The sequence below is a fragment of the Vulpes lagopus genome, chromosome 3 (genome assembly GCF_018345385.1).
Source record: "Vulpes lagopus strain Blue_001 chromosome 3, ASM1834538v1, whole genome shotgun sequence".
Taxonomy (NCBI): domain Eukaryota; kingdom Metazoa; phylum Chordata; class Mammalia; order Carnivora; family Canidae; genus Vulpes; species Vulpes lagopus.
In genome coordinates this window covers 152,873,525-152,896,437 of record NC_054826.1, presented here as the reverse complement: position 1 = coordinate 152,896,437, position 22,913 = coordinate 152,873,525, and the positions used below count along the sequence as shown (strand labels likewise).

The following is a 22,913-nucleotide window of genomic DNA, read 5'->3' as shown; positions in this document are numbered from 1 at the left end:
AAGGTCCATTCTCTTCCCTCTCCACAAGGCCAATATAGGCAACATTGTAACATTCAGACCCCATCTCTTCTTACTGGATATAAAAAATGCCCCTTGATTCCACTGTGTAAAGGGTAAAATCCAGAATCATAAAGTGGTATCTAAGGATTTTGTAACTTGGCCCCAACTTCTCTTCTTCCACCAATACTCCAACCCATGTCTATGTGTGCTGTTTCTCTGTTCCTTGAGTAAGTCAGGCCCTCTCAGCTCTGACATGCCCTGTGTTTGACAGCAACCCTCACCCTCTTTTTATCCCATATGTTGAAACCCTGCTCACATACCAAGACCCAACTCAAATGCTCTCTTGCAACACTGGCCCCAGGACTCCCATACAGCGTATTCATAATTTCTGCTATACTCCTACAGATCTCCATTGCATTAGTATTACCTAGCCGTGAGTGATTATGTATCTTCCCACCCAGAATGTTAGCTCTTTATATCGTAGAGGTCAGTTCAGCAGTGCTTGAAAGATTAAAAATCTTTCATTTATTTTGATTGTTCTGTACACTTCTCGTTTCAGAAGAGGCATGTCTGTGGTAATTCTATAACGTTTATACCTACCATTTTCTAAGAACAAATATGACAGTTCTTCACAGATTGTTCGATTCACCCTTCAATTCACCCTTCAGAGATCTCAATGGTTAGAGGAACTTTTTGGGAATTGAACAACTACATTGGAAGAACTACAAGTTCTTCCAAAACTGACTTGTCATAAGAGGCAGAACAAGGTGGAGAGCAAGGCTAGAAAATGTGTGATGGAAGAACTGAGAGCATGGTCCAGAATACCAGAGTGGCTTTAAGAGTCCTTAATCCTAAAATATATCAACGGAATTGTGTTTCTCTGGAGACAGTAGAGAAAGTCATGGGAAAATTAAAACAACAACAAATATTTATTGAGAAGCCTGTGCCAGCCTCAGAACTCTACATGGAATATTCCATTTCCCTTCAACACTATGGAGAAACTCCTACTTTACCATGAACAAACTGAGGCCCAGAGTCAATTGAAATCCAGGTCATCTGGCATCTGAGGTCACTCTTCATTAGCATCTTACTTTATTGGGAATAACAAAATCTAGGGGTTTGGGTTTTGTTTTGTCTAAAATTCTCGGCTGTGTAAATAACTTACTTTGTGACTTCAAGAGTGAATTTAGTGGGTTCACAAAAAGTTTTTATTGAATGAATGAAGATGATTACCACCTGGTAACAAGTTTCCTAGTCCCATTCTTGCAGAACCTGAAGCCCAATGATATCCCACCAGATTTAGAATCATAAAGTAGAGTCTTCGGATCATCGGTGAGACATTTTTTATATACAATGAGGACATCACAAGATTTTGCTACAGAGACTAATGCTTCCCATTTTCCTTATGACAAAACTCTCATATGTAGACAAAGTTGCTATTATTTTTTGGAAATGAAGACTTTCCCACCCAGCTAGTTCACAGCAGAATCAGGGTTGGAACTCAAATCATCTGCTTCCTATTCCTATGTATTTTCTATTACATAAGAGAAGTAAATAATAAAGTAGATAAAAAATAATAAACTAAGAAAAATAGTAGAGACTCCAGTCTTTGCGAGGAGCTTCATTTCATTTCCCCAAAGCCTTCGGATTACTTGGCAAGGTGCTATGGAGTCTCAGAAATCTGTAATCTCCATTTAATAATTAGTTACCTAAGTCAGATCTGGAAACTGCTGTGGAAATTTCTAGCATGTGCAGGGAGAAGAGAGATCAATATTAGAATATTTCAGGTCTAGAGGTGGGCTTCTTGGGGTTTTCCAGGACATACGTTCTCAGAGATTCTGAGCAGCCAAAGAACTTCAGAGAAGTTGTAACCATTTACCTGCTGCCCAGAGAAATGGGGCACTAGGACTGTGAACCAAATTGGTAAAAAAAAAAATATTAATACAAAAGTGCAAATAATAATCCAGAAGTGGATCTACCTTCATTCTTTCCATACACTTATGATAAGAAATCAGTGTTTTAGTTAAAATAATCAAAATGGGCAGCAATTATTATTCTTAAAGTGAGAGCAATGTGGCAATGCTTCACATGGGAAAAGTGGAACTGAATGAGATGAAATGGAGAAACTTAAAAATGGTCAGAAGAAATGAATTCAAAAGCAAATTATAAGTAATCTTTGGCTGAGAAACCTGAGGCTAAAAATATAAAATTAAGCTAGTTTCTGAGGAGTCTACTTATTTGTTATTTGTACTAAATGTTTTATGATAAGTCTATTGCTTCAGTTTGGGAAGAATCAAAAACATAATGGAATTAGCTAACATTGCTTATTTTAAAAATCTGTTCAATTTCTTCCCCAAATTTGAGTTTTCTTTTGTACTTTTCACATTATGATGTAGAACATTTACTGGATAAATACCAATTTGAGCTAAAATGATATTAGGTTTTGATGATCTACCTATTTTTAGCCTAAGGACTAAGTGATTTTCTGAACTCACATTTTCATCATTTTAATGAAAATGAAGTAATATGCTGAAATGGTATTTTCTTAGATTGTCTTAAGGTTTACATACTTTAGATTTTTCACATACACTGTGTCATATATTTTCCCCAAAGTCAGATATATTACAAACATGCAGATACATTCTTACTGCTAACAGAATACTACAGGCTTAAAAATGAATTCTATTATGTTCCTTGACCTTTTTAAAGTTATTCATTCTAACTCTAGCAACAGCCCATCTATAATAGAATAGAGCTTGGCTAAGTTTATATAGTTTTGAATTATCCTTGCAAGTTTTTGTCACAACAGTGTCAGTTTAGTACTTAACGGGTTTATGTCTGCTAGCACCTGTTTTTGGACAAAATTTGTAATTTGCTCTTTCTTATTGTATGTTTTTATTACTGTATCAAATATTGAAGGCTGGCCTGCTATAAAGATATAAAAATGTGTCATTTCTGTACAACAGTCAAGGCATTACTTAGTAAGTCAAAGTTTCAACATCTTTGATAACTATGTAAAATGGTTCAGCTTAGGCCATTATAGTACCATTCAGTATATAACTGTAGATACACTGAATAGTCATATAGATACTACATTTTCAAAAGGGAGATTATTTGGGCAATATTTCACATGGGACAAAACAGGAATAAGTGTGATGAAACTTCTTAAGGCTTCCAAAGTGTCTAACATACTGTAGACATGGGAAAAAATTTGTCTCAGTAAGTTTTGTCTCTCATAAGTAATACAACAAACTTTTAATAAATTCCAGCTTTGAAGGAAATTTATTGTAAACTAACAGAACTTTTTGTTTGTATAAGAAGATACTTTCAAATAGCAAGTGCTTCTAGATATACACAAAACTTTTATCTGCTGATGGACAACAGATTCTCATTAAAGACAAACTTATATCTTGTTAGATCCAATAAGTCATTAACATCTTTTCATAAGCACTTGGGCCTCATTCTGGCCACATCCTAAAGCATTTTACATCACTTTGCATATCACTATTATGTTGCAAATGTCTAATATAGCTCATTTTTACTAGTAAGGCAATTTATCTAAGACTATCATTCCTGGGTCAAACCAGCCCTCTTGAACCCTGGTCCAAACATTCCTCTGGAAATGACCAAATTCTCAAATGACATGTGTAAGTAAATTCCTACCCTATATTTGTCAGTGTTCATAATTATATCACCAGTGCATATTTGATGAATGATTAAATAAATACTTTATTTTATTAATAAATGAATTGGTTTAGTTTATTGTTTTTGAGAGTTTGGTCAATAGAAGACTAGTCCTGGGAGATGCATTTCAATTAAAGCTGTCATAGAGAAATTGGTTTAGAAACTGATGTACTTTCTAGTCTCCTGTTAAAGGCTCTCACCAGATCTTAAGATACTAAAGACTCAAGAGATCCTGAAAGAAGAAAAACACAACCAATTTTTCCACCTAATGTTTTATAAATCTACCTGATCTTTGGGACAGGCTTTGTTGTCACCATATGCTGTACATACATGAATAATCATTGAGATAACTCTCTGCAAATTAAAGATTTGTTATTTTCCTCTGCAAAAGAACTAAGTGTTAATTTTGTTTTAAGGCACTGTATGAAGTTTTCTATACTTGAAATTATTTCATGATGATTTATTTTATAATGTAAAAAGATTTCCAGTCATTTAATTGAATGAAATATATATGTATATGTATCTTACAAATTATGTAATAAAATAGGGAGATATCAAACTACTCACATTGGCTTCATTCTTACTGTCACTGGAAAAAAAAAGTCAAAAATTAACTTTTAAAGCATTCATAGAATATTTTAACCTTATAAAAATAATGACATATTTAAAGATATATATTTTTAAAAGTCAATATTAATACCATGTGGTTATCAATTCTAAAAACTAAGGCATGCATGGCATTAATGTTACTATCACATGATAGGATTTTTAACCAATGTAATTGCTTTCCTTAAAGGAAAAATAATCTAACTTCTTTCTATATAATCATCCTAAAGAAAAATGGTATGAATGGCAATGAGTAGGATATGCTTCTTACTGAGGCTTAGTATGGTGTTTTAACAGTGATAAAATTATAAATTCCTATGAAAAATGAACGTCATAACTAAGATGCTGACATAATTCTATTCAGATTAGTAGTGCTATTGTTATAATCAATGATACTAGAGAGATATAAAAGTGTCATTTCTAAATTTTAGGAGGGTCTGCCTTTCAGCTAACTAGGAGAAAAATTGACACCAATTTTGTTTACTCGACCTGACTTTAATAGCAGTAAAAGTTATCCCCATAGTGCTATTACTGTCTGTACAGCAGAAGAAAATTACTGTGAAAACATATTTCATCACCTGAAAGCTTAATTAGAACCAGTCTCCTCTACTACTGAAAAGTGTGTGTGTGTGTGTGTGTGTGTGTGTGTGTGTGTAAAACAGAAATAACCATTTGATGACATGTTGTGGCTTTCTTATGTTAAACATTTTTTATTATAGTAATTGAAATAACTTCACCATACAGATATCACATGCTGAAGCATGACAATGCAATATTAATTGCACATTGTGTTGACATTTCAAGCATATTTTTTGTAACAACATTTGCATTCATACACAGGTAGTAAACACATGGGGATAATTTGAGTCATGATTCATGGTAGCAAATGTATTCCTTTCAAGCTAATCTTGAAACCCAGAATCTTCAACAAACCTATTAATAGTTGATATTGTAACATGTACAGTAGTAATTTTATGAACCAACCAGCTCAGGACCAAGAACTGCCATTGTTAACCTTTGAAAGAGAAATATCAGGATTATCTGATTACTTTTACAAGGTAAGTCTTCTTACTAATTTAAAAAATATTAGTCTATTGTGTGATGACTTTACCAATAGTTTTCAGGTTAGTAGTGGGGATAAAATAAAAGTTTTATGTAGCCCTTCTTAGATAATACAGCCCCGTTAATACAAAATGTATTACCTGAATGGTTTTCTTTCAATATATCTAGGCCCACTTATGACAAAGCAAAAAAAATCACCAAAAAAGGGCAGCAATCTCAGAGTGCAATAAGTTTTCATACACCATTTTGGGGTTGCAAGATTGTTACTCGTGGCCATGTATCTTGGTTCAAATGGTCTAGACAATTAATGCTTCTGGTTCTTAAAAATCTCAGCAGACAAACTGAACTTGGTCTAATAACATACTTTATCTAAATTTTATTGTTGCTGAGGTAAAAATACACCACCATAAAATAAAAGGAAAACCAGTATTTAAAAGGCAGGATTTATCTTTTCTGGACTTTGTCCATCAAAGGTCAAAACTTCAAGGGACCTTAAAGTGAAGCAGAAGAGGAAGAAGTGACGGAAGGAAAACAGGAAGAAAGAAAAAGCAGTGTAAGGAATAAAATTTTGATCATAAATATATTTCCAATTTTTTTATTTATTTGTAAATAATATTAACCCAAAATATTTAGATAACTAATCCAGAACTTGAAAATATAAACTTCTCAATTTAAAAAGAAAAGCCAATTTTAAAAAAATCATTAGATCATAGCAACACAACTAACTGAAGTTACACTTTTTATTGCTTAACCCCTAGACCAGGCAAAGTAAGACTCTGAATGTAAATTACCACTACAGAACAGAAAAGGAAGGTATTTTCTGTCACTCTTCTCGAGGTATTTGCAATTTTTTTTTAAAGGAAACTCATTTAAGAATGAATCAGTGCTTTGCAGAAACCTAGAAATAATAGAGTCTATGCAACTATTAATTTTTTGGTACATTTGAAAAGGTCAGACATATGTATGTTTAGATTTAAAAACAATGTTTACATAGAATGGCTTTGACATGCTAAAGATGAAAGCATTTAGATTAATCTATATTAAAATGTGAAATTTCAAGTTAGATAACAAAATTCTATAATCATATGCTTTCCAAATTAAAAAGAGAATTAGAATGGAGTCCTGAGTCTAGATACCACTATCATCTAGTTGCTTGTAAGTATTACACGAAAAGAAAGTTGGGTTATTTTGTTTATCTGAGTTTGGTTCAATTTGGTTTTAGGGAGGAGGAATTAGTAGGCAGTTTTTGTGTATTTAGACCTAATTCAGATACATGAAAAAAATCTGTACAAATCTTTGCATCTGACAGAGGTTATTTCCATATTTGATCCTATTACAACTTCATTTTTACACATAGCTTCATTTTTACAAAAGCTACATGAAATGCTAGTAAAATAAAATTTGTTGCTAGTAAAAATAAACATAATATGAGTCATAATAGTTCCTTCAACAAATTACATAAAGCAAATGGTAACTAATTACAATGCTGGATAATCAAAGTGAAAACAAATCTGCTATCTCATACCATGTTCATAGATGACAATTTAAAATAAAGGTTGCTTTTTATATAATTCTGGGAATCACTGCAATCATATACAGTTCTGGAGAGCATTCCGATCTTAAATTTACAGAATGAGTAGGGATATGTTTTTTTTACAACAGAAAGAAAATACACTTTCATCTTAAGTAAACCAAATCCAGTATTAAAAACTCCTGATAATATTAAATAACTTCTGGAGTTTTTCAAATAAAGTTACTTTCTCTCCTGGAAGAGAGAGAGAATCAGACCCGTACTATCATTTATATTGATATGTTTTCACCCTATGAATAAAAAATTTATAATAAAAACTAAGGAATATTTTATACCTCTAAAACATTTCTATGGCCTCTAGAGACTTTCATGGTTTACTACTGTATCTTCTCTTCTTAGTTTCTCATTAGGGAATAAGCACTATAGCAACCATAGTCCACAGCATACCAGGTAGTATATATAAATAATGAGCACATGGCTTTTATTCACAACTTTATCACATCAAACTAGATCGATATAAATATGCAAATGTGAGCAAGAAAATTCTAGTGCTCAAAAAAGCCAGGTCTAAATAGCTAGAGAAATGAAATTTGTTCATTAGTTGAGTAGTTTCACACATTTTAACTTATTTTTAAAAGGTTCTTAAATGTGTGTGTGTGTGTGTGTGTGTGTGTGTTTTCTAGAGGGAGAGGGTTCACCCCCATGTTCTTTTTTGTCTTAAATAAAAATTTCACTCTTTTATTACTAAAGACAGAAGTCCCAAAGCACCCACTCTAGCATACTAACCATTTTGATTTAAATTAATGCAAGTTAGTGACCAAAAAACTGGGTTGATATCATATACCAGACACTTAAAATTATATCTCATTCATGGATAAATCATGAATTTAAAAGAAAAATTATTAAAAATACTTCATGAAAAGACCTACTTGCTGATCACTCTTACAATGATTTTGAATATCCCAATTTTTGCATTATTTATTCTAAGAAATCTAGAAGATATTTAAGAATTCACAAAATGTAGTCACACTCAGAGTTATACTGTAATTTCCTTTATCCTGACATCCTTATCCTCTTTTTTCCCAAAGACAGTAATAAATTCTTCTTCGGGATGCATTTAGCAAGGAAAAGTATCTATTGGAACATGGATGTAGGTAGTCATAAAGAATCAACTAGGGGTAATTTAAGGAAAAACCCATGTTAGCCTATCACAGCCTTAGAATATGGCTTTAAAAGCAAAATATATCTAACTTACAACTTTAGACTGCCATTTATCCATTTGCGAATTAAACTAGGATAGTTTGCTTCTCAGTTTTCCCACTTTGGGGCCATTTCTTGACTTACTGGAAATAGTTTCTAGGATAATAAAAGGTAAGACATTCCTAAATTTTGCCAATAATTAGCATCTGTGAGAAAATAAGACTGTTGGGAGAAGTGTAAACAAACTTCTAAAAGATGAATATTGCAACTTATAAGGATTTCCATGTCAATGACAGTGCTGTTTATATTTTTATGGGAAACTGAAAGCTCATTGCTTTTGAAACTGTTAGGGAAGTAAACTGCTATGAAATGTATGCATAATAACTTTAGATACAAAGAAAACTTCATACTCTATTTTGATTTTAGAAAATTCCCAAGGATACACCCATGACTAATAATATCTAGTAATCAGAATCTTCTGTTTGCAATAATTTATTTTCTATGCTGCAATGTGACACTTTATATTAGATTTTGCAATATAAGTTCGTCTTAACATTAAGAGACTTATAAGTGTGAGACATTATCCCCTAACACCAAACTTAGTCTGAAATGTCAACTCTTCTACTTCTGAAGAACAGAATAAATTGTATCTGACCATATGTACCCACTGGAGATATGTTTTCCAAATAAAAGTGAGTAGTATGAGATACAAAAATCAGATGGAAAGATTTTGTTATTACCATCATTTTCTGTTCCTCTATGTGACTCCCAATGAAAAGTAGGGGAAAAAAGCTAGTTTATGCTTTGTTTACTTTTAACCCACTGGATTGTCTTCCATTTTAGATCATTATATGATCTTACCAAAGCCTTACTGAAAATGTACATTATCACAAGCAGCTACATTTCCACATAGAGGAATAAAAATATCGGGAAAATCAGGTTGAGATTTTTATAGTACTCTGCAGTGTGCTATAGTAATGACAAACCCGTTTTATATTTAATCCTATCATCAAGCAACACCAGGTTTCTAGCTTTGTTTTTCATTTTAAATGGCTACTATATATATAAGAGAATTAATAAGGTATTATACTAATAATGCTTTTTTCAAGTCAAAAGATGTATTATCTAGAAAATAATTTAACACTGAAATGGGATCTTCAAGATCAATTCTGTTTTATATACTCTGCAGCAAAAATAACATTTCTAGTAGGAAGGTTTTAATTATAAACCTAGCAAATTCTCGACATTCACATATTTGTGTAAACAGTTTAACATGGTTTATTACATTTCCAGAAATGTTAAGTCTTATATCCAGTTTTCTGTAACTCTTCTTTCATATATTATAATAAATATATATGTGTTATTTGAGTGCACGTGTATATATTTTCAAACATATATGTCATATATACATAAAACAGCACTTAATGGTCACTTTCTTTGCATGTTTAAATTGGAGGGGAAAAATGAATTGGTATTATGCATAATCCATGGCAATCTTCCTTTCTGTTTCACAAATGGCCATATCGGGATGTAAACAAAACATTGGAGCGAGTCATTCCAGGTGAACTGTATTTCAAGGTGTAAGTTGGTGTTCTCATGAAGAATTGTGTACTTCCTGGTAATAACCTACAAATAACAGTTAAAAAATTATACTTTACAGACAAGTTAGTATTAACATCTCTCACTAAAGCACTGTGATTAATAATTTACATATGCTATGTGAAAAACAATACTATGACAACAATGCATTCTACATTAAAAAAAAGTTTTCTCAAAAAAAAAAAAAAAAAAAAAAAAGTTTTCTCCCAGACTGAGGTTGGGAGGTGGGAGATGGTCATAAAAGCCTCACCTAAAAAGCTTAAAAAACAGATGCAACATATGATCTTAGTATCCTAAGACATTCCATAAAAAGCCATTATACTCATGTGCTAGGAAATTATTTCCACAGTTCATGTTAATTTGAAATTCATCATTAATCTCTATAAATATGTAAAATCAGTCAAATATTTCTGAAAAACATGTGATATGAGAATTTGGCTAGCAACATTACCAATAACTGCTTGTTTCAAGGATGTTGGAACCATTAATTATATTAATATTTCATCAATGTATTATGACTATAGGTAATCTAAGAGAAAAAGTTAAAGACTAAAATTCATAATTGCAAAAATTCATATTCCTAGGCTACATGGTCTTATGATAACAGAACATCAGAAATAATTGTGATTATAGGTAACCTGCAATACTTGCAGCCAAAGGTATTTCAGAATACATGAATTTTCCTGATTTTAGAATGCTATAGTGTATATACTATATATAGTATAGTATTTCCATTGGGGCCTTAGGGCAGCATTCATACCACTAAGATAGCTATAGAGAAATGTATGAATACTCACAATAAACAAGATGAAAACAAAAAATAACTTCATGTCAATTCAGGTCAAGTCAGATTTATCAATAAAAAGGTTACTCTTTCTTCCTTTTTAGTTTTCAGACATTGAGAGCAAGGAATTCTAAATAAGAATGTGCACCTGTATAATTGTCTCTCTCTGGAAAAACTTTGATTAGCATTAGGCTACTCCAATCTATATATCTAGAGAAAAATGAAAATCCACAAAGGAAATTCATATGAGCAAAAAACATTACTATTAAAAGTATAAATCTTGGTAAAGACTAGAAGGACATGCTATAGAGTCAGGACAAAGACATGTATAAGGAATTTCCAAAATCAGAAGTAGCAATTGAAGGAGATATGAAATTTTTGAAAAAATAAACAATGGTAGAGCACCAACTCATTTATTTTTTTCACTTGACATTAAAATTTTCCAGTAGCAGTATCATATTCCATAGAAACTGAGGCCCAAGAGTACTATTAGCTACCTATTTTACATTAAGTAATGTTAACTGCTATGCTTCCATGCCAATGGAAAGTTACATTTATAGTTGTGTTATATGAATTTTGTAGAAAAATAGGAATTCATTATGATTGAGCTGCATACAGTATTCAGATTAAAATGGAAGAATTCTGTATAATATCCATAAACATCATTTTATCATGAATTATCTAATAATATCTTCTAAATCTATTACCTAGTATCACAAACTATAAATAATTGCTCAAATCATTAAGTTAATAGAGCAGTAAAATAATATACAACAAACCAAATTAGATCAAAATTGCACAATGGGTGATGAATAATGAAACAATTGATTTCTCACATCACAGATTATATAAATTATTTTCTTAATATCACTTGGGTAATTTATATGGATTAATTATTATGTCAAGAGCTAGTGGAGTCATGATGAGTAATATGATATCTTCTGTCATGAAAAGGCTCCCTTCCTATCTAAGGCAAAGGTGCAAAGGAAAATAAAGTGTTTGATCAAAATTCACTACTTTGCATTAGTTGAGAGTTACTCTATCTTCTATTGAAAATGCATTCTAAAAAAAAAAAAAAGAAGAAAATGCATTTTGATTATATCAATAACTCTTAGACAATAACATCTACCAACTTTTTTTTTTAAGATTTTATTTATTCATTCATGAGAGACACACAGAGAGAGGCAGAGACACAGGCAGAGGGAGAAGAAGCAGGCTCCATGCAGGGAGCCTGACGTGGGACTCGATCCCAAGACTCCAGGATCACGCCCTGGGTGGAAGGCAGACGCTCAACCGCTGAGCCATCCAGGCGTTCCTCTCAACTTCTTTTTGAAGAATATCCAAGCAATAGTTACTACTGACATTATAATAACATTCACATATCCTTTTGAGTTAAAGAGCTCCAGTTCACAGAGGAAAAATAAAAGCACAAAGTCCAGGCTTACAGCTAAGCTATACTATTTTATTTAACACTATGTAATACTTAAATAGTATTTTCAATGTGCTCAGCACTATTCTAATAGCTTTACAAATATTAACTCATTTACTTCTCATAACAATTCTATACAGTAGATATTATTGTTTGCTTCATTTTATAGATGAACACGCTGAAGCATACAGGGGTCAAACGTGTTGCCCAGAGTTACATAGCAAGTAAATGGCAGAACTCGGACTCAAACCCATGTGCGCCAACTCCAGAATCAGTGCTCCTAGCAGCTATACTAGCCTGTTATTCTCTGTATGAATCTCAATTTTAAAACTAATGGATACAATGATTATACTCATTTTATCAAAACTACAAAGTATAAAATAACCTAGAAAGTAGAAAAGGATTATATATCCACAATAGAAGCAGAAAAAGCTCAAATGAAACTTTTATAAGAAAAAAAGTTCAGTATGAACTAAAAAAAGCAGATGAAATCACATTGGAAGAAACACTTTCTTTCCCTAAAGCAAGTGCTGTGGGATGTTTTAAAGCCTTACAGGGAAACACAATGGATTATTTGCCTTAATATCTCCATTAATATCTCTTGGGAGATCCCACACTAGCTGAACATCAAAGATTATTTTTGAAATGTTCTTTGCAATGAAATTAAATAATACAATTTGATTGTTTTTAGCAAGAAGAATATCTCTGGGAAGTACATTTATAGACTGTACATATGTCTAAAGTGTTTGTGTTAAAGCACCAAAAAATGTGAAAGTTTACAGCTTTAACTTTATTCTAGCTTACTCTTGATGTACAAAACTAGCTAACTTGTAGATACCAAGGAGAAATACCCTATGTGCTTCATAAATGTATCCTCACTCCCTCATCATTGAGGCTTAGGTGTGCACAATTTCACATATCCATCACATAAACATAAAACTTGCATTTGTCTAATTCCTACTTAATGTAGAATTGGTCTGTCATGTACCAACTTATTGTTGACCACGGAGGATCTCTAGAACATGAGCATTTCAAGACTGGTAGGAAATTAACCTTGAAAACTTAAGCTACACCCACCTTCTGAGATTTTCCTGGAGTAAGATAGGACCCCTGTTCCCCCCAAAATAAACTCAGCTTCCTGGTTTGAAGAACAAAGGTAAATAAAATTCATCACAATATTTATCCTGTGTTTTAAATTTTTTTCTACTGTGGTATAATATATATAACATGAAACTTACTAGTTTTATCATTTTAAAGTCTATAATTCAGTGCAGTAAGCACATTTACAATGCTGTGTAGCCATCACCACAATCTCATTCAGAACTTTTTCATCCCAAACAGAACTCCTTGCCCACTGAACACTAAATCCCAATTTCCTCCCCATCATTCCCTGGTAATCTCTATTCTACTTTCTGTCTCTATGAATTTGTCCACTCTAGATCCCTCGTATATAGTAGAATCACCATATTTGTCCTTTTGTGTCTGGCTTATTTAATTAGCATGCTTTCAAGGTTCATCCATGTTGTAGCATGTGTCAGAATTTTATTCTTTTATATAGACTGAATAATATTCCATTGTATGTCTATATCACGTTGCATTTATCCATTCATCTGTTGGTAGACACCTGAGTTGTTTCCACCTTTTTGCTATTGTGAATAATGTTGCTATAAACATCGTTGTACAAGCATCTGTTCAAGTCCTGTTTTCAATTCTTTTGGGAATGCACCCAGGAGTGAAACTGCTGGGTCATATGGCAATTCTATATTTAACCTTTTGAAGAGCTACCCAACCTGTTTTCCATAGAAGCCACATCATTACACATTCTGAGACAGCAATGCATGAGATTCCAACTTCCCAATATCTTCCCTGACACTTCTTTTGTATTTTGGGGATAATGGCCATCCTACTGAGTGTGGATTGTCCCATTGTTTTAACTTTGATTTGGGCCACAGATTAGAGGGAAGCTCTAATTTCAAGTTCCACCTCTGCCATAGCTAATAACGTGGATTTGGAGAAGCCATTTAATTAATCTCTTCAGGCTTCAGTTTCCAGTTTTCTAGTCTGTGAGAAGAGTCCAGTAGTTCCTGCCATGCCTGGCTTACAGAGCATAGAGCTGATGAAACAGTGCACATGGGTGAGTATTATTTATGTGTTAGGAACATCAGCCTCATGAAGCAAGACCATCTCTGTTCTGAGACAGATGTTTCAAGCTAACTTAGCCTGGGCCATAATAGTACCATGCATTTAACTCAATTGTAAAGTATAGTACACATTTGAAAGTGCATGAAGCATAAAATGTCCAGCTTAATGAATATTATAAAGTGATTACCTATATAACTGCTACCCAGGTTAAGTAACTGAATATTCCTAGCGTCTTTATTCATGCCTTACAGCATCCTCCCTTCTTCCCAGTATCTTCTCCTTTTCTTTATAAAGTGTTTGGTTTTTTTCTTAGAAGTTTTTGGAGTTCTTAATGATCCAAGAATCTTATATAGGTTATATGGATTGCAAATACCTTCTTTCCTTTACTGGCTTGCTTTTTCACCCTCCTAGCAGGGTCTTCTAACGAATATATATTCTTAATTTTAATGTAGTAAAAAAATCACCTTTCACTTAATGATCTGTACTTTTTGGTCCTACTTTTTGTAATCTTTGCATACCTCAAAGTCATGAAAATATTCCCCTGCATTATCTTTAGTAATCTTTGGTTTTGCCTTTCACATCTGTGTAGTCAATTCATTGGAGATGATTTTTGCATACGGTGTGGGCAAAGTCAAGTTTCTTGTTTTTATTATTATTTAGAAACCCAATTGTCTCAGCATCATGTTTTAAAACAAATTTCTTTTTCTCATTTGTCATAAATCAAATGTACCTCCTTTTCTCATAAATCAGATCTTTATATATGCCTGGGTCTACTTATGACTTTCTGATTTCATTGGTCTATTTGTCCTTTTGCATGGTCTTAAATTGCTTTAACTTATTAGTCTTAGTACACTATAGTTAATAAATCCTACCATTTTATTTTTCTATTTCAAGAGTATCTTATCTATTCTTGGCCCTTTGCTTTTCTGTATAAATGCTAGAACAGGGGCAGCCTGGGTGGCTCAGCGGTTTAGCCCAGGGCAGTGATCCTGGAGTCCTGGGATCAAGTCCCACATCGGGCTCCCTGCATGAAGCCTGCTTCTCCCTCTGCCTGTCTGTCTCTCTCTCTTTCTCTCTCTCTCTGTCTATCATGAATAAATAAATAAAATTAAATTTAAAAAAATGTTAGAACACTTTGGTCAAATACTGTGCCGTCCCCCCAAAAAATTTTGTTGGGATTTATGTTATGATTATACTGACTTTAGAGATGTTCAGAACTATTTAAGAACTGACCTTTGATGATATTGATCCAATGGCAAATATGGTATATCTTCTCATTTTATACATTTTCCTACATAAAAGTTTTGCACATTTCTATTACATTTACTATTAGGTATTAACTATTCTTTGATGCTACTAAAAATACCATACCTAGAATTTCATATTCTAGCTGTTTGCTGTTGATATAGGAAAAATATAAGTTATGTTCTTATCTTGACCTTGATTTCATTAAACTTGTTAAATTTAATAATTTATCAATAAATTTATTTAAATTTCTATGAACACAATCATATCCATTAATAAAGAGTTTCAGTTTAGTGCCTTTTATTTCTTTTGCTTGCCTCATTGAACCAGCTAGGACCTCTTGTATAATGTTAAATAGAAATGGTAATGAATCAATCTTGTCTTGTTCTTCATCTCAGAAGGAAAGCCTTCAGCATTTCATCATTGGGTATGTTTGTTATAGGTTTTGTGTAGTTATTCTTTATTAGATTAAGGAATTTCTCTCTTGTTTGTAGCTTGCTAAACATTTTTAAAAACATAAATATATATTGAATTCTATCAAGTGATTTATCTGTATCTTATAAAATGATCTTTTATCCTATTAAAATCACATTGATCACTGTTTAATGTTATTGCACCCTTAAATTGATGCAATAAACAGAAGATGGATACATTATCCAATTTAAAGTTGCTGGGTTCATTTTGCTGATATTTTATATTATTTTATTTTTTAAAGATTTTATAGATTTTATTTTTTTATATTTTAAAGATTTTATTTATTTATTCACAAGAGACAGAGAGAGAGAGAGAGAGGCAGAGACATAAGCAGAGGGAGGCTCATAAAGGGAGCCCAATGTGGGACTCTATGCCAGGACACCAGGACACCAGGATCACACCCGAGCCAAAGGTAGATGCTCAACCACTGAGCCACCCAGGTGCCCCAATTTTGCTGATATTTTATTTAAGACTTTTGCATATATGTTCAGGAGTAACACTGAACTCTCTCTATCCTTTGACATAATGTCCTGGTTAGGTTTTATTATCAAAGGTATGGTAGCTTCATAAAACAAATTAGAGAATGTCCCCTCCTTTTCTGTTCTCTGGATGAGTTTAATTGAATTGGATAGTGAAGACCTATGAATCTAAAATTATCTTTGTGAGAGGGTTTTTAATTACTGATTCAATTTCTTCAATAGTTAAGACTATTTAGTATTTCCTATATAGGACTTTCTAACAGAAAGTTGTGCCATTTTTGGTAATATGTGCTTTTCCGAGAATTTGTTAATCTAAATTATCAAATTTATCAGCATGAAATTGTTCATATTTTCTTATAAAATTTTCATTGTTTGTAGGATCTGTAGTAATGTTCCTATTTTTCTTCTTGATGTTAACTATTTCTTCTTTCATATTCTTGATCAGTCCCACCCATGGTTTATCAATTTTATTTTTTATTTTATTTAATTATTTTTATTTTTTTATTTATATTTATTTATATTTTATTTTTAATTAATTATATTATTTTATTTAATTATTTAAAATAATTTTATTTTTTCAAAACAACATATTATTTCACTATATCATTAATTTCTGCTTTCATTTTTATTTCCTTTCTCTGTATTCTATTTTAATGTCATTTTATCACTTTTTGAAATGATTGTTGATATCATTTAATTTTTGCCTTTCCTCTTGCCTAATATGTTCATGTAAGTCTATAAATATGCCTATAATAATGATTTGTCTATATACTACAGTTTTTTGTTTGTAAAATTTGTGTTATCCAGTTCAAAATATTTTCTTAAGTCCATTATGATTTCTTTGATTCATGGGTTAAAAGTATTTTTTTTATCTTTCCAAAGTATGGATATTCTGATTCTAGCTTTTGCTTTTGTTGCTAGCTAAATGGAATGGGATCGGAAAAACAAACAAACAAACAAACAAAAAACCTTGTATGATTTAAGTCTTCTGAAATTTGTGGAAATGTGTTTTATTATTCTACTATATGACTGGCTTATAAAAGTTCCTGGTGTGCTTGGTGTTTTATATTCTGATATTATTGGATTCATTTCTTTATTTGACAGGTCTATTATGTTGTTAAAATGTTCTGTATCTTTAATTTTTTAAAAAATGCATATATATCAAAATCTGCATCTATGATTATAGATTTGTCTGTTTTTCCTTGTAATTCTGTTAACTTTTGCCTTACAAAACATTGGGAACACAGTTACTCCTTGGAATCTAGGGTGTTCACCAACATCCCCATCTTTGTCAGGCCTTGAACTTCTACTTTTTCCCTCAGGTCCATGAGTCTATCAGAAGTACAACAAGCACTTAAGTAAATACTTGATTAACTCATCAATGTCTTCAAGCAAAGGTTTCAGTATTTCATCCAGCTTTTCTAGTTGTCACTAAAGGGAGAATTTGTCCAAAAACCTAGTGCTCTATTACCAAAGGCAGAAGTTTGAATTCAGTGGTTTTTAAAAATGTATTTAGCCATGAAACCCCTTGAGAAATGAGCTTTTGTGGAAGTTCAGTACCTGAAATACAGAAACACAGAGATGTTGAAGATGAAGAATGTTTGAAGGGACACCTGGGTGGCTCAGTGGTTGAGCATCTGCCTTCGGCTCAGGGTGTGATCCCGGGGTCCTGGGATCAAGTCCTGCATCAGGCTCCCCACAGGGAGCCTGCTTCTCCCTCTCCTTATGTCTCTGCCTCTCTCTGTGTGTCTCTCAAGAATAAATAAATAAAATCTTTTAAAAAAAAGTGTTTTGAGTTCCCAAAGCTTTCCAAGTACCTAAAGCTTTCCAAGTAAAGTATCAAGCTGGTCCCAAGAACTCTAGTATCCTGGATATATATATATATATATATATATATATATATATATCCATCCATCAGGGTTTATATATCAGTTCTATTTGCTTAGTTATGAGTCTGCCTCTGAAGAATGGCTTTCCACTTGGTGTGCCTATTAAGTTATTATTATTTTTCTAAGACTGTAAGATTCAAGGCTACTCTCTTTCATGGAATGGGTGGCATGTACACTTTAAAGCCTCTGAAGAAAGATCACGCAGATCTTTGGTCAAGATAAACGTGGTCCATAAACTTGATTGGTGTTATCTCTATTTTCTTCTCTTAATTTTATAGATAAATTACCTAAATATATATCTCCTCATAAAATACTTAGGTATACCTCATACATCATTTATATTAGGCATACATATTAATTTTGTAAATAGTAATTTATGCTTTACTAGGTATACTTCATAAGTGAAATTTATCTATTAATAAATATCAAATTAAGTGACTTCTACATTTAAGTAAAAAGCTATAGGTTCCTAATTTATGAGGTTAAAGAAGATATGGCCAGTTTTCACATGTTTTTAAATTAATGTGACATTGACTCAGATTTTAATTGCTAAGTATTATGAGGACATATTTATTTCTCTCTCTTCCTTGTGTTTCCAAGTAGAAGAATTTCCACCAAATTTCTGGCCTTTTATCAGAAATGAGTTATCTGATTTTCAGCTTTAAAATAAGGAACCAGGTATGCTTGGCTAAGTTCCTTTCTCCATGGATCAGCCTATCTGCATAAAGGATGCATTTTTACTTGCCCACTAGCCAACACTAACAGAATTAGACTTTATGGGGTAGTGTTAGTGGAAAGTTTGGGTTGATCTAGCTCTGCGCATTTAATTCTAGAATTCAATTTTAGAGAACTCACTTGGCTCAAATCTACACCATGTCCCTCAATATAGCTTTATGCAGAAATGAAGCTACATTCTCATGATCATCTGATTCCTACATTTCTCTCTCAAATGGATCTGAACTTGGGCAGGAATACAGGGTGTGTTTTACTAAACTCTCTTTCCCTCAAAATGCTTATAATCACCATACTGGGGTTATACTGAGCATTTATCAGAAGTCCAGAACTCAAGATTCCAGAGAAGGAATATCTCTTCTGACCACTAGAAGGGAAAGAAAATAAAAAAGCCTAACATAATTGTAAGGTGTGACTTCCTTCTCCAGAGTAACTTCATTCTATTTTGCCTGCCTACCAAAATTATAAGAGCCCTCGATAGAAAATGTGTTATAAAATCTATAATTATAAGAGTGATATTAAAGAGTTTGAAACCAGGACGCCTGGGTGGCTCGGTGGCTAAGCACCTGCCTTTGGCTCAGGACGTGATCCTGGAGTCCTGAGATCGAGTCCCACATCAGGCTCCCTGAGTGGAGCCTGCTTCTCCCTCTGCCTATGTCTCTGCCTCTCTCTCTGAGTCTCATGAATAGATAAATAAGATTAAAAAAAAAATTTTAAAGAGTTTGAAACCACCCTTCCTAGACTGAAACTTAAGATTTTCCTGATCATGTTCCCAGAGTATCACTCCTTAAAATGAAGCCTCTTCATTTATATTTGTAATATCTTAATGACCATCATTCTTTTAAATATGAAAATATTAATGAAAGTAATGTAGTAGTTTGATTTCAATAATTTGCCTCAGCCAAATCATTAAACTGTAGAATATTGCTTTGATATTTATATATTTCAAATATTAATGGCTAGCTTTACCACTACCATTGTTGTAATCACTCAGCTTCTATTTGCAGGGGAAGAGTTAAAATAGGTTAAAGGTACGACAACAGTATAATGTCAGAATCAAGATTAAAAATTAAAAGATTTAAATTAAGATTTAAATTAAAGATTAAAAAGACAAAGATTAAAAAATGCATCTTTCAAATAATTTTTGTGAAATATATTCCAAGCAATTCTGCTGTTGCTGGTCAGTTTTGTAGAAAGTTAGTTTATTAATATACATCCTGGGATCTTTTAATAAATACATAAATTTCTAGGTGTTTCAAAACCCAATCCCAGTTATGGTGGCTCTTTTTCCTCATTTCCTATTCAACTGTTAGTTGAATGCTATCGTTATTTGACTATCACTTAGTGTTTCAAAGTCATGGTTTATTCTCTTCTATCCTAAGTAGTACTGCAGCTTATACATACTAAAAATAAAGCCACATGTTCATCTTTAATTCTAATGGGCACTATGACTGTACAGAGAAATGCTAAAATGTACTACTTTTTCACTCTGTGTATTTTTGCAGCTTAAAAACAATACTATTGGGCAGCCTGGGTGGCTCAGCGGTTTAGCGCCATGCCCAGGGCATGATCCTGGAGACCTGGGATCAAGTCCCAAGGCAGGCTCCCTGCTTGAAGCCTGCTTTTCCCTCTGTCTGTGTCTCTGCCTCTCTATCTCTCTGTGTCTCTCATGAATAAATAAATAAATAAAAACAATACTATTTTTCATGATTTGGAAAACTATCTACTTTAACTGGACAGTATTTATTAAAATTCAATTTTTAAATGAAGCTTAACAAAATTCACCTCCCATAGATGTGGGTCATGATGAAAGGAGTAAAAATTAAACTAAAGGCATCCTCTCTCAACTTATCAGGCTGAAGGATAAATTTGAAATCTCTATATTAGGGGGAAAAAAAGTCAAGTTTATGACCATTTTTGGATGCTTTTACTTGGCTTTTGAATGCAAAAGTATATAAACCAAATAATCCCATTTCCAAATAGGTTATTTCTGTCACCTTCATGTTTGTGGTTCTTGTCCTTGTTTGTTGCTTTAAAGGTAAAGATTGTGCAAATTAAGTCTTTTGTAGAGAACAGCACATATGAATTTTCAGTCTTTAGCTTTTTCTCTAGCTATATAAAAAAAGAGAGAGAGACTTTCGATTTCAATCCTCACTGTGGCATTACTTTATATAAAACTCACAGGGTGTAGAAATGTAAACAAGTACCTGGAATTACCCCAATCAGTACCAATGCCTGAGAGTGATCCTCTTGAGTCAGTTGCATATTTGTAAACCACTAGCAGGCACTGTTTACAAAGTTCAACCAGGCGCTGGCAACATTGGAGCTGCAAAGGAGTCACCACCTCCGGGCTTTTACTGAAAATACTCTCCCAAGAGGATCTGTTGGCATGGAAACAGACATGACCTCATGTGGCTGTTAAAATGACAACCAGTTTTATCACTTACCTAGCAACAAACCAATAAGGAAAAGTAGAAATGGCCTCAGACATTTGAAGTGACTGCAGATGGTTGAAAGGTATAAAGCAAATATATATTTGAAAATTAATCTTTATATTAAAAACCACAACACAGAACTCATATGCTGTTTGTCTTTAAAGACTTTACTGATGCCAACTGGCGTTGCTATCAGGATGGCTTCCCAACACCTCCTAAAAAATTGAATTACTCTATATTAAAGTATATGTAAAATACTGAGCTTATTTCTCAAAAGTTAGGCATCTTAAACCTTCAGGTTTTCTTAAACCTTTCAGGTTTTCTAAAGCTATCTTTACCTTTACATTAATAATGATCCCACAAAAGAATTTAAAATTTGCTGCAATTTCATTTGCGGCCTCTCTGTACTAGGAGAATTTAAGTTCATCCTTTGATTATGATCACTCCTCTCAAAACACTTTGAGATGTAATGACATCCATGATATAGAGCATAGGTTCTGTATTCTAGAAGTAATGTTGTCTCAGTGAGTACCACCTGACTATAATCACAAAGAGAGTGTCCCTCCTTACATGCATTCAGCTTATACCAAAGCAGGTAGTGGTACACACTTTCTTGGTAAACTTCAAGTGTATGTGTGTGTGTGCTTGTGTGTGCATGCATGTGTACAGGTACACAAATACATATAAATGTTCTTACAATTCCTAAATTTACCATAATGATCCAAATCAGGAAACACCTCACCATCCCCCACCACTAGAAAGAGAGAGAGAGAAACTTACTTATTTCCTTAGTGTAAATGAAACTTTTCAAGTCTCAAGGGGAAAGTTTCATTTCAGATTTGGTAATGATTCAAGTCTCATTTTACAAAAACCAGTTCACTTAACCCTCAGAAAAAGGAAAGAGTAGATTTTCAGAAAGAAAAAAATATTAAGCAAAATATTTTTCTGAAGAAATGTACTTCCCAATGGGAAATTCAAAGACTCCATTTTCAATCTTCTGTGGATATTTGATATCTTTGGAACTTTTTTAAATGCTTTAGAAACTCAGAAAGGTATTTTTTAGTAGAAAGGCTACTGTTTATTTTTTCAGGAGAAACGTGGTCCTAAAAAGATAGCATGTCATCTGTGAATGACAGGTTTTCTTAAAAGGAATAAGATTCAAATGAGTAGACTGAAAGAAATAAATTTTCTTTCATATTCTGAGATGTTCAGGACTAAATACAATACTATTTTTATTATTTTTAAAAAGTTATTTTCATTCAAGAAAATGGTAGTTAAATTAACTCTAAAAATAAATTTTAATTTATTACTAAATATAAGAAAAACTGGATATAATACATATATGTTTGCATATGTCCATATATACCTATACATGTGTAGGTAACCTAATTTGATCATGAAAGATGTTGGAGAATACCAATTAATTAGAGAATGTGTTTATAATTAATATGTCCTAATTTCAAAGCCCTCCATGTTAGGCCCAGAGAAATGAAATTTCACATAAATACAAATACATACAGAAAAACATCCTATGTTATGACTGTCTGCTTAGCACTTTACTCTCCACTGAGATTTTGAGCATTGCTACATCCTCTCCTCTCAATTTGGATATCTTTTTATTT

General features: G+C 32.6%; 1 protein-coding gene across 1 annotated transcript in view; it reads right to left on the bottom strand.

The window, feature by feature from the left end:
- Positions 1 to 4,973: 4,973 nt before the first annotated feature.
- TTLL7 (tubulin tyrosine ligase like 7) overlaps positions 4,974 to 22,913 on the bottom strand; it is a 140,214-nt gene continuing 122,274 nt past the window's right edge. Inside the window, exons 20-21 of the mRNA XM_041749648.1 lie at positions 21,064 to 21,237; positions 4,974 to 9,709 (exon numbers count right to left, since the gene is read on the bottom strand). Of these exons, the coding sequence (XP_041605582.1) occupies positions 9,592 to 9,709; positions 21,064 to 21,237 (292 nt within the window). The 3' untranslated portion in view covers positions 4,974 to 9,591. The remainder of the gene's footprint in view (positions 9,710 to 21,063; positions 21,238 to 22,913) is intronic.